The sequence below is a fragment of the Dama dama genome, chromosome 32, assembly GCF_033118175.1.
Source record: "Dama dama isolate Ldn47 chromosome 32, ASM3311817v1, whole genome shotgun sequence".
Taxonomy (NCBI): Eukaryota; Metazoa; Chordata; class Mammalia; order Artiodactyla; family Cervidae; genus Dama; species Dama dama.
Window position 1 is genome coordinate 9,127,412 of NC_083712.1, and position 12,407 is coordinate 9,139,818.

General features: G+C 55.2%; 1 protein-coding gene across 4 annotated transcripts in view; it reads left to right on the forward strand.

Annotated features, from left to right (window-relative positions):
- ARHGEF10 (Rho guanine nucleotide exchange factor 10) overlaps window positions 1–12,407 on the forward strand; it is a 60,574-nt gene that overhangs the window by 36,244 nt on the left and 11,923 nt on the right. For all 4 annotated transcript variants that reach the window (XM_061134494.1, XM_061134492.1, XM_061134495.1 and 1 more), the window contains 10 exons: window positions 517–662; window positions 895–1,073; window positions 5,321–5,436; window positions 5,796–5,923; window positions 6,081–6,181; window positions 6,335–6,456; window positions 7,080–7,166; window positions 7,819–8,021; window positions 8,566–8,723; window positions 12,146–12,288. In XM_061134494.1, coding sequence (XP_060990477.1) covers window positions 517–662; window positions 895–1,073; window positions 5,321–5,436; window positions 5,796–5,923; window positions 6,081–6,181; window positions 6,335–6,456; window positions 7,080–7,166; window positions 7,819–8,021; window positions 8,566–8,723; window positions 12,146–12,288 — 1,383 coding nt within the window. The remainder of the gene's footprint in view (window positions 1–516; window positions 663–894; window positions 1,074–5,320; window positions 5,437–5,795; window positions 5,924–6,080; window positions 6,182–6,334; window positions 6,457–7,079; window positions 7,167–7,818; window positions 8,022–8,565; window positions 8,724–12,145; window positions 12,289–12,407) is intronic.

Consider the following 12,407-nt stretch of genomic DNA (forward strand, 5'->3'; position numbering starts at 1 on the left):
CTGGAGTGTGAATTCTGAGGAGTCATTGAGAGAGAAGGGTTGCACTGAGTGACACGGGAAAACAGCTGGGCCCTCCGTGGCTGAGTCAGCATATCTTAGCTGGAGAGACTGTGCTCCAGGAAGGAAGTTAGGTTCCTGCCATTGTTTAGACTCATTAAAAAAAAACGCAAGACTTCTCTGGTGGTCCAGTGGTTGAGATTCCGCCTTCCAATGTGGGTGGTGTGGGTTCAATCCCTGGTCAGGGAGAGAAAATCCCACATGCTGCAGGGTGCAGCCAAACATTAAATAAGTTAAAATAAAAAAGAGAATAGCATGGTTTTAAGGCAAAACAAAAATGTTTTTTAAAAAAGCCACTTTCTGAGCTCTCTGCTGTACATGCACGAAGTGTGGTTGGGAACACAGGGTTTCTCTGTAAAGAAAAGAGAATCTATAAAACTTGGACGCTATCTGCTCGTGTCTCTCATGAGGCTTCTTTCTCATCTTTTTTCTTTTCCTTGATGGACTTTGAACACCTAGCTTCTAAGCAGCGGCAATCGCTACCTCATCCGCTCTGACGACGTGATAGAGACTGTCTACAATGACCGGGGTGAGATCATGAAAACCAAGGAGCGCCGGCTCTTCATGCTCAACGATGTGCTCATGTGCGCCACGGTCAGCGCCCGGTGAGTGGGCGCTGGTGTCGGCCCACAGGAGCTCTCTGGTCGCGGGTGGAGCGGGTGGTGGCGTGTCCCCTTCCTGCGGACACTGTGTACAGAGCTCAGCTGGTGAACACGTCGAGGGGCGGGCAGGGTGGGGGGGACAGCGTCTTCTCTTCCCAGGGCAGCATCTCCTGGGAAGAGAAGCCCGGAGACAGGTCCCCGTGGTTGCTGAAACCAGGGCTCCCACCTCTCGCAGCGCCTCCCACGACGGCGGCGCGGTGATGTCCGGCCAGAGGTACCTGCTGAAGTGGAGCGTCCCGCTCGGGCAGGCGGAGGTGGTCGAGTACGGCGGCGGCGAGGGCGCGGTGGAGGGCGGCCGCTGTCCCGCGGGCCCTGCACCCGAGAGCCTGCTGGCGGTGGCCGGTGCCAAGCCCCGTGAGTGACGCTTCCGGGGCTGAGGCGGGAGATGTGGGTGGCACGGTCCTTACAGGGGACACACGGGGAGCGTGGACACACGCCAGCAGGCGGATCATCTCTGAGCGGTCCTCTGTCGGGGTCGGGAGGGGGTCTGCCCTTGGGATGCCATCAGTCTTTCTGATCCCCACCCTGAACTGCAGAAGGCCTGTGGTGTGGCTGCAGAGAGAGCCCCAGCGGGCGTGGGCTGGGCTGTCGGCTAGGCTCTCTGCCGAGTCTTTCCGTCTCCGTGGGGGCACGCCTGCCTGTGCCCCTCACAGAGGACTTGGGGAAGGGCCTGGCAGTGGGCGGCGCTCAGCAGTCCTGCACACGGAGACTGCTAGGAAAGGGACTGCAGACCCTAGGATTTGAACTTGATGTCACAGGCGTAGTGACTACTTTCATCTTGTTTTTTTTTTTTTAGTCCAAGTTAAAACCTGGCTAAATTGTACTCACTCATTGGCCTCAGCCCCTGAATTGCGGAGTACTTAAAGTACAGTGAAGGGGAACTTCCCATAAATTGTTTTAGATATAAAATGAGCCTTATATTTAATGTTATAATGTTATATATAAGTGTATTTGGTAAGCTTTTAGATTATTTTGCTTCTGACATGTTCAGAAGGAGGCAGCATTTGAAAGGTGTAGCTTTTCCGAGTGAGCACGCACATTCACTTGGGTCTAGGGGGATAGGAAACAGTGACTGCTGGGTCCCCGCTGACGTGGGGTCTGTTCACTGTTTGCTCTTCTTCTTGGCCTGATGCTAACAGTCATGCATCTGGTGACCTCCTTGAGGAGCCAGCTCCGTGAGCATGTGCTCTTAGACTCCTGAATTGCTGATGAAAACTAATGCTGCTGTTTAAACAGTGTGCGTACCATCTCAAGTAATAACCAAAATACCAGACTTTATCACAAGTTTTCCTAAGGAGGGACCAGCTGAGGAGTAGGGGGAGGGAGAAATAGTCTCCAAATTGACTCGATTACTAATGTTTTTACTTAATAAGAGCAACATGAAGATCTGAACGTTCTTAAAAATTTAGTTAAATGTCTTGGAAGGATAACAGATCCTATTATGTTTTGGTTTTGTGAATAAAAATGATGTTTCTGTGCCTATTACCATGGAAGCAAGCCCAAGATGTGTTTGTGATCACGATCACCTCATTGTGTTCAGATCTCCAGGGATGCCTTCGATCCATGAAATAGATGCTATTTTCATGGGAACACTGCGTTCTCTTGTTCATCTTCTAGTTTATGGTTCATGTTGAGCCAGCTTAGAATAGGAGTCAAGTCAGCAGGGTTAAAAAACAAAACGCAGGATGACTTGATTTTTAAAGTATTACACGCAAGAAAAAACCCAGACTAAGTTCACTGCTGCACTTGAGCCCTCAGTGATCCCAGGAACTTCCCACCTGCCCCTGCAAGTTGGGCACACAGTCCTCACTGTCCGTCAGAAGACGGTGTGTCACTTTGCAGAGAACACCTTTTCTTTCATTCTGAATTTAGGGTTGTCTAGCTGCTCAGCTCTGGCCTTACAACCGGCAGTACTGCCAAGTCTTTAAATAGGACCAAGACCACTGAGTGGCCCCCAGAAAGACCCCAGAACCGGAGAAGTTGCCGTGGAGATGGGCCCCTTGACCCATCCCTATCCAATGGGCCTCTTTCTCTATCGGTTTCAATTACACACACAGTCGCACGCTGGAGAAGAAAGCCTAAGGTCAGAGAAGGAAAACACGATCATTGCTGATAAGGTAGTAAAATATCTCCTCTTGGGACAGAGGAGAGCAGAGTGACCCTGACTGTTGATGCTGAGGGAATGCTGGCCTCTCAGGGAGAAAGAGTTAATAACCTGTGTGTCCTCAGCGGGTCCGTGTCATGCATGGTGGTGATGGCGGGCCTCTGACTGCAGGTTTCCAGGCGGGGAGACTCCAGTTTGGGGGGCGGGCATGGTCTCTGCCCAGGTGTCCCAGGGACAGGCGCTTTGCAGAGCTGCCTCCCATTTAATAGTCTTGGTTCTGTGTCAGATGTGCTACTTTTTTAAGCGTTTATTAATTTTTAAAATTATGGTACTCTCACACAGCACAGTTCACCCATTTTAAGTGCATGGTGAACAGATGGTGGGGGGCCAGGGTGTGCCGGGTGCTGAGACTGGAGTCGGGGGCTGTGCTGACCTGGGGTCCTCTGCACACAGATGCGGTCAGCACTGTGGGCCTGGATATTCACCTGGTTTAGTGTGGGAACCTCTGTGGTTTCCCCAACTGTGGAGTGGGTCTAATTTTTAGCTCTGAGCTGTGAAAGGTGAGTGGGGGAGTAAATGGTCTTTAAAAGGCCTTCTCGGTTAGAACTAAAGTCTGCTAATTCTGTAAGTGTGGGCAGACAGAGCTCAGGTCAGGGCCCTCTGGGACTTTTCCCAGCTCCGGGACAGAGCATGATGCTGTCCAGCGCTTACAGAGATGCTGAAAATGGTCCAGGTGTTCTTACCACGGCAGCAGTGATGAGGGGTTCATCCAGGTTCACCCTGAAGAGAGGGCCAGTCCTGTGGGACGGACGGTGAGCTGCCCACATGCACAGGTTCTGCCCTTTGACCCCAGCACCAGGCTGAGCGCTGGGGTTCCTCCGGTGGGTCTGGGCAGCTGGGAGCCTCCCGTCCGTGAGCCGCTCGCTGGCTGGCTGCCTCGGTCGTGCCGGAGTTTTCACAGAACAGCTGCAGCGCCCTCGCCGCTGTCTCTCCTGATGCTCCCACGCTTCTCATCCCAAGTTATTTTGAGAAGCTGAGTTAGAAACCCTGCTCCCTGATGTTCACGTGACTGTTTTGCTGTTTGAATGACTCTTCTGAAGTTCAGCACTCCAGGCTGTGCTGCGGTTGAGTGATGGGGACAGCGTGGGCCTCCCTGCCCGGCAACCACAGCTGTGGGCGGAGGGCCCTGCAGGGCCGGGCTGGGCGGTGCCTCCGCCCCACGCCCTCCCTGTCCTTGGGGGGTGCCACGTGAGGACTTGAGCTTTCCACCAGGTGTGGAGCCTTGCAAGCTGGAGGCCCTCGGTTAGTTTAAGTTCAGGAACTTATTTTGCAAAATTCTGTGCCCACTGCATCTTAGTTTAACTCTGCTCCATGCTATCTCAGGAGGCGGGTTTATGAGGAAATAAATTTCCCTTATGGCAAAAATAAGGTGACACTGGATTCTTCATTTAGGATTCTCATAATCTCAGTTCAGCTTCCACAAGTGGCCCCTAGACCACCCTCAGTTTGCAAGAATTTGTGCCAGGTGGGCACCATGGTAGGTGTTGAGGGGCTGTGTCCACAGCGCGGATGCTTGGGGGGCCTTTGGGGCAGGGGGTGAGCTGTCAGACCCTCAGAGACGTGTACACAAGATGGGGAAGGCATCGCCACCAGGCAGCCGGCCTGTCCCAAGGACAGGTTCCTGAAACCTTTCAGCAGGCGGGAGCAGTCATGTGCAAATTCTGATGCATGTCATTGTGGGAAAATCACTCCCACTGATTTCTACGTAGTTACTTAATGCTCACGATTGGCAGCTCACAGGCATGGCTGGGCCTCTGTTCCAAGGGGAGATGCATGCTCGGGGCTGGGCGCGGCCGCGGCTCTGGGCAGAGGGGCTGTGTGGCAGCACCGGCAGCCACTTGCAGCGCCTCCCTGTCCGGGAGTAGGCACAGACCAGGGAGACCTGTGGTGGATCGGGGTGACGTGCCCGTCAGGAGCCGGGGACGCTGTCCCTGCTGGTGTCTGTCTGCGGCCTCCTTTTTGCCCGGTTCCCCCCGCCTGGAGATCCCTGGTCCTGGATGCCCCCAGCACCCGCTACGTGGTGGGTGCCTGGGGTGATGCGGGGCCCTCAGGCACAGAGCTGCTGCCGGCCACGTCCGCCGGGCCCCGGTCCGCACCCCTGGGGGTCTCTGGACACAGTCACTGGGTCCTTGGCCACTTGGCTTTCCAACCCTGAGATTTCAAGTCTGTCGCAGAATTTACAAAATTCTGGGTGAGCTAGACTCCGTTCTCGAGTCTCCTTCCTCAAGCCCTGGCGGGAGCACACTGAGATTTGTGTGCTTTAATTTTTTAGTATTCTTTGGCTGCACCGAGTCTTAGCTGTCACACTTGGGATCTTCCATTGCAGCATGTGGGATCTAGCTCCCTGACCAGGCATGGAACCAGGGCCCCCTGCCTTCAGAGCCACTGGAGCACCAGGACAGTCCTCAGCGTGCACCTTTTGTCACCTGTCTTGCAGACCGAGGCTACATGGGGCCAGGGCAGCTGTATCAAGACCTGCAAAACTTGCTGCATGACCTCAGCGTCATCGGTCATATCACTCAGCTGGTTGGAAACCTCAAAGGAAACTATCAGGTGACAGCCGAATCTTGGGTTTAAATCTCTTTTAGTTTCTTAAACCACCGTCAGTATGTCTCCCACCACCCGGAAGGGAGGACTGGAGTTTCTTCAAGCCTTGATCTGACTGTGTCTCCTATTTCCGAGAAGCTGAAGCCTTCCAGTGTCACTGTCTTCGCCTTGAGGCTGACTCGAGCCTCAGCTCCCTTAGAAACGTCCTGGCACCGTGTGGCCCTCCACCCGCAGGAGCCTTTTTCCTGGCGTGATCAGTGTCTCTGGTGTCCCTGGATCTTTGATGTCACGGCATCGCTCTCTTCCTCTTCCTCGGTCCGGTGCTGGCCCACTCACACCTCTCCGTGTGCTTGTGTGTCTCCTAGAACCTGAACCCGTCGGTGGCCCAGGACTGGATGTCCGGCTTGCAGAGGCTGATTCTGAAGAAGGAAGAAGAGATCCGGGCTGCTGACTGCTGCCGGGTGCAGTTGCAGCTCCCGGGGAAGCAGGACAAGTCAGTGGGCCTCAGCGGGGGGCAGCGAGCTCGGTCCTCTGTCCCAACCTGCCCGCCTTCGCGGTTCGGGGACCGAATCCTACAGGCAGGCCCCGGGACTGGATTTCACGTGTTGGAGCCCACCTGTGGAGTGAACGGCCTTCCCTTCTCCCTGCAGGTCCGGCCGGCCGACTTTCTTCACCGCTGTGTTCAACACCTTTACTCCCGCCATCAAGGAGTCCTGGATCAACAGCCTGCAGATGGCCAAGCTCGCCCTGGGTAAGCCGGGTTGAGGTCAGCTGATGAAAGCAGGGGCGGCACATGTTCCTCTGCTGGGATGGGTGCACGCCCCGGGGGGTCAGACTGCGGCTGGGAAGGAAGCTTGAGGAGGGGTTCGTCCTCACCTCTTTTGGCTTTCCCCGGCGGCTGCAGAGGAGGAGAACCACCTGGGCTGGTTTTGCGTGGAGGACGACGGGAACCAGATCAGGAAGGAGAGACACCCGCTGCTCCTGGGACACATGCCCGTGACAGTGGCCAAGCAGCAGGAGTTCAAGGTGGGCCAGGCAGCCTAGGCGTGGCCTCCGGGCTGGCGCGCATAGCGATCCTGCAGGACTGGGGTGCTTCAGGCCAGGTCCTGCTGGTCTCGGCCACTGCCCCGCCCTCCTCACAGGCCCGTCGCCGGCGGCTGGGCTCCCTTGTGGGTTGTAGCTGGGGGCCCTCTGCCGGCCTGGGGAGTGGGCCCACCCCGTCTCCAGGTGGCCTCACACTCGCGTGCCTGTGCTGTGCACTCAGGCACTGTGACCAGTGACTGCTGTGACCACTGAGACATGTGGTGTATCTCTCTTTAAGAGACATGTTACTGTTTCCCATGTGGTCTCTGGCCGACACTCAGACCTGGAGCTCCCTCGGTTTACGGGGACCCCTCCAGTGGCAGAACCCGCTCCCTAGGAGAGGCAAGGGCCTGTTGATGTGGCCTCCCCCGTGGGGATGCAGCCCCCGGGCACACAGGTGTTTGCATCTAAAAACCAAATTTCTGCAACTCCATCCATCTTTTCCTCTCTTAGTCTTTGTCATTTCCGTGGCTTCCGTCAGACACTGTTATCTGTTAAAAGACTTGCCTTCCAGCCTCCTCTGAGTCCCATTTTAAATTTGGGTCTTTGATTTTATTCCCCTTTAGATTGAATGTGCTGTTTATAATCCTGAGCCATACCTGAATAATGAGAATCAGTCAGACGCGTTTTCCGTGGCTCATGGTTTCCTGTGGGTAAGATGCCTTTGTTTGTCTTTAATGCAGGTCCGTGAAGAGTCCATATCCACAGTTAATGAGAAAATGACAGACAGGGCTGTCCCACAGATTGCTGTTAGGCGTCAGTGTGCTATAAACAGGAAAGTCCCAGATGGGAGAAGGACAGTCCTAGAGTGAAATGCTTTTCTCTCTTTTCTTTGTCAAATAAAACTTCTGCAGATTAATTTCAATCCAAAGACAACTAATTTAAATAATAGAAGTATTTAAATGTTTTTTTTTTTTCAACTGGGGCATTTCTCACCCCTTTTTTTCCTCTTTTTGTATCCTTGTTTTCTTAGGTAAGGCCTGGTTTAAGATTGATTCTAGTCCGTATTTCCAGACTTTGAATTACATATCGATGGGCCTCTGCCATCGTGTGGTGCTAGGTGTTCAGGTTTTAAAGGATATAAATGTGACTTTTACAAGAGCAAAACTGTTCTGTCCTTGTTTAAGTAAAGGAAAACGCTACCTGATTGAACACAGAGGGTCGCAGAGGGAGCATATGTGGGAGGTCATTCAACGCTCTTGGGAGCTGGTTCCCACTCCAGAGCCGGGTCTTGCTGCAGCCGTGGGGGGTCAGCTGTGCAGGCCACGTGGGAGCCCCCCGCTCACTTCTCCCACCGCCCCCTAGATCGGGAGCTGTACCAGTCAGATGGGCCAGATTGCCATCGTCTCCTTCCACAACTCCAGCCCCAAGGTCATCGAGTGCTTCAACGTGGAGTCCCGCGTGCTGTGCATGGCGTACGTGCCTGCCGAGGACAGGCCCCGCGAGCCTGAGGGCGGGGGCCGGGCGCTGGGCGTGCCCGCCGTCTGCCTGGGAACGGAGGAGGGCAGGTGAGCGTGCCCCTGGCCCTGGGCATTGCCGCGACCCTCCGTGGCAGGTTGCTGGGGTCTGTGTGGTGGGGGTGGAGCAGGCTGGGAGTCGACTCTGAAGGAGCCCATGCGGGAACCCCAGGGGGCGGCAGCACCTTACAGGGAGAGTTCTAGTTCCTTCTCCCCTTTGCCGCGGACGCACTTCCTGCTGATTCATGCTTCTAAGTGCACATCACTCTTAGACTTCAGAATGAGACAGAGATGTGCTCTGTGTTAACCTCACACTGAGCATCATTCAGAGTTTAAAAGGAAGTTGTGTTGACTTTCCTAGTGTGAAGTCCCTAGATCTGTAGGAAGAACTAGGCTTAAAAAAGAACCCAGAACTTCTCTTTTAGAAGAGAAAAAAGATCAGAGGGTCAGCAGCCTTTTCAGTGCAGCCAGGTGTTTGCAGGAGTGGGAGGTGGGGAAGGGCGGGCTGGGGTGGACAAGGTTCTGCTCGGTGCTCGCGCCCTTCCCGAGCGCCCTTCCGTGTGAGCGCGCACCCACCGGGTGATGTGTCTCTCAGCATCTCCATCTACAAAAGCAGCCAAGGCTGCAAGAAGGTGCGGCTACAGCACTTCTTCACCCCGGATAAGTCCACGGTCATGAGCCTGGCCTGCACATCCCAGAGCCTATATGCTGGCCTGGTCAACGGCGCTGTGGCCGTCTACGCCAGAGCAGACGGTGAGTGTCCCGTGGTGCGCTTGCGAGCGGAGGTGTCACTGCTGCATCTCAAGGGGAGGGTGTTCACTCTGGGCCGAGCGGCAGTCCCATCAGTACCGGCCACCCTCCATCCTGAGGCTCCTGTGACTCGGTCAGTCCTGAAGGGAGGATGTGGGTAGATGCCAGCACAGCGCCAGCTGTTGGCTTAGGGTGAGGGTGAGGGTTAGGCCGCCCGGCACAGAGCCAGCTGTTGGGTTAGGGTTAGGGTTAGGCCGCCCGGCACAGCGTCAGCTGTTGGGTTAGGGTTAGGCCGCCCGGCACAGCGCCAGCTGTTGGGCTAGGGTTAGGGTTAGGCCGCCCGGCACAGCGTCAGCTGTTGGGTTAGGGTTAGGGTTAGGCCGCCCGGCACAGCGTCAGCTGTTGGGTTAGGGTTAGGCCGCCCGGCACAGAGCCAGCTGTTGGGCTAGGGTTAGGGTTAGGCCGCCCGGCACAGCGTCAGCTGTTGGGTTAGGGTTAGGCCGCCCGGCACAGCGCCAGCTGTTGGGTTAGGGTTAGGGTTAGGCCGCCCGGCACAGCGTCAGCTGTTGGGTTAGGGTTAGGCCGCCCGGCACAGCACCAGCTGTTGGGTTAGGGTTAGGCCGCCCGGCACAGCGCCAGCTGTTGGGTTAGGGTTAGGGTTAGGCCGTCCGGCACAGCGCCAGCTGTTGGGTTAGGGTTAGGGTTAGGCCGCCCGGCACAGCGCCAGCTGTTGGGTTAGGGTTAGGGTTAGGCCGCCCGGCACAGCGCCAGCTGTTGGGTTAGGGTTAGGGTTAGGGTTAGGCTGCCCGGCACAGCGCCAGCTGTTGGGTTAGGGTTAGGCCGCCCGGCACAGTGCCAGCTGTTGGGTTAGGGTTAGGGTTAGGCCGCCTGGCACAGTGTCAGCTGTGGGTTAGGGTTAGGCCGCCCGGCACAGCGCCAGCTGTTGGGTTAGGGTTAGGCCGCCCGGCACAGCGCCAGCTGTTGGGTTAGGGTTAGGCCGCCTGGCACAGTGCCAGCTGTTGGGTTAGGGTTAGGGTTAGGCTGCCCGGCACAGCGCCAGTGTTGGGTTAGGGTTAGGGTTAGGCTGCCCGGCACAGCCCCAGCTGTTGGGTTAGGGTTAGGTTTAGGCCGCCCGGCACAGCGCCAGCTGTTGGGTTAGGGTTACAGTTAGGGTTATGCTGCCCGGCACAGCGCCAGCTGTTGGGTTAGGGTTAGGCCGCCCGGCACAGCGCCAGCTGTTGGGTTACGGTTAGGCCGCCCGGCACAGCGCCAGCTGTTGGGTTAGGGTTAGGCCGCCCGGCACAGTGCCAGCTGTTGGGTTAGGGTTAGGGTTAGGCTGCCCGGCACAGCGCCAGCTGTTGGGTTAGGGTTAGGGTTAGGCTGCCCGGCACAGCGCCAGCTGTTGGGTTAGGGTTAGGGTTAGGCCGCCCGGCACAGCGCCAGCTGTTGGGTTAGGGTTAGGGTTAGGCTGCCCGGCACAGCGCCAGCTGTTGGGTTAGGGTTAGGCTGCCCGGCACAGCGCCAGCTGTTGGGTTAGGGTTAGGGTTAGGCCGCCCGGCACAGCGCCAGCTGTTGGGTTAGGGTTAGGGTTAGGCCGCCCGGCACAGCGCCAGCTGTTGGGTTAGGGTTAGGGTTAGGCCGCCCGGCACAGCGCCAGCTGTTGGGTTAGGGTTAGGGTTAGGCCGCCCGGCACAGCACCAGCTGTTGGGTTACGGTTAGGCCGCCCGGCACAGCGCCAGCTGTTGGGTTAGGGTTAGGGTTAGGCCGCCCGGCACAGCGCCAGCTGTTGGGTTAGGGTTAGGGTTAGGCCGCCCGGCACAGCGCCAGCTGTTGGGTTAGGGTTAGGGTTAGGCCGCCCGGCACAGCGCCAGCTTTTGGGTTAGGGTTAGGGTTAGGCCGCCCGGCACAGCGCCAGCTGTTGGGTTACGGTTAGGCCCCCCCCACAGCACCTCCTGTTGTACATGCTTCACTGCGTCCCAGAGCAGAAGCCCGCAGTCCCGGGCTGGACCGGTTAAGCCTTGCGCTGAACTCCTGCAGAGAACGAGGGGTGCGGCAGGATCCAGGGCCCCTCGGGGAGGGTTCACACTGCAGAGGACCCATCGTTTCGCTCCTGCTCAGTGTGATTCCTGTTTAAATACACGTTTATTTAGAATCACATGAGTGTTTATCATGGGATTCTCTCTGCTTCTCTTCTTTGCGACCTTTGTTCAGCATCACTCACTCAAGTTGTTTTTTTCTGCTGTTCCAGTAGAGTTTAAATTTCATGGGAACTATCGACTATTTGAAAGTTTGAAATGACTATGATACGTCTGGTCTAACAAGCCTTCTAGCTTGATTTGGGGTGTCAGTGTCCGTTTCTTCCAGTGTTATGAATTTTTTCAGGCTTTATTTTTGTTTACTGGGTGAATTTAAACCGCCCCCTCCCCGCAAAGTTTACTGAGATATGACTAACATACAACATTATGTAAGTTTGAGGTACACCGTGTCTTGACTTGATACACATACATGTTACAAAGTGGTCACCACCACCTGCTAGCTCTCACCACCGTCACATCAGGTACTAGCAATTGCTTTTTTTGTTCTGAGAACATTTAAGGTCGGTTCTCTTAGCAAGTTTCAAGTATGTTGTTAACTGTAACCATAATGCTGTGCATTAGATCCTCGGAACTTTCCATCTTATAACTGAAGCCTGTGCCCTTTGGCCATCATCTCCCCGTCTCCCCCACCCCCAGCCCCTGGCAACCACCCCTCTTCTCTGTTTCTACGAGTTTGGCTTTTTTAGATTCCACGTATACAGTGGAATCTGTATATGTGTTTCCTTTTCCATACAGTGTTTCCTTTTCTCTGACACATTTCACTTAGCATCCAGTCCTCCTGGTCCATCCATGCTCTCACAAATGGCAAGATTTCATTCTTTCTTGTGGCTGAGTAATATTCCATTGTGCCTATACATATCACATTTTCTGTATCTGTTCATCCATTGGCAACTTAGGTTGCTTCTGTGTCTTGGCTGTTGTAAATAATGCTGCAGTGAACGTTGAAGGGTGTGTATCATTTCAAAGTAGTGTTTCTGTTCTGTGTGGACTGATACATGCCCAGCAGTGGCGTTGCTGGAGCGTATGGTAGTTCTTTTCAGTTTTCTGAGGAACCTCCATGCCGTTCTCCACCGTGGCTGCACCAGCATACAGTCCCAGCAGCAGTGCACAAGGGTTGTCTTTTCTCTGCATCCACACCAGTACTTGTTATTTCTTGTCTTTTTGGTGATGGCCATTCTGACCCGTGTGACTGTGGGTTTGGCTTATATTTCCCTGATGATGAGTGATGCTGAGCATCTTTTTATGTACCCATTGGTCATCTATGTGTCTTTGAAGAAATGTCAGTTTGAGAAACTGAATTTGAAATTGAAAGAAATATTTTCTTCTAAGATGGAGCCTGGAATTCCGAGCCGCAGACGGTGATTAAGTTAGGCGTCCTCCCAGTTCGAAGTCTGCTCTTGATGGAAGACACGCTGTGGGCGGCGTCTGGCGGCCAAGTCTCCATCGTCAGTGTGGAGACTCTCGCTGTGGAGGTGAGTCGTTTTAAGTGGCCACGCTGTGTGGGAAAGACGCTGAGCACCAGTGCACTGACTTCCCAGGCGTGGCTGAGGAGCACCCCTCGCCTGCAGAAAGCTCAGGCAGCGTCTTGCCT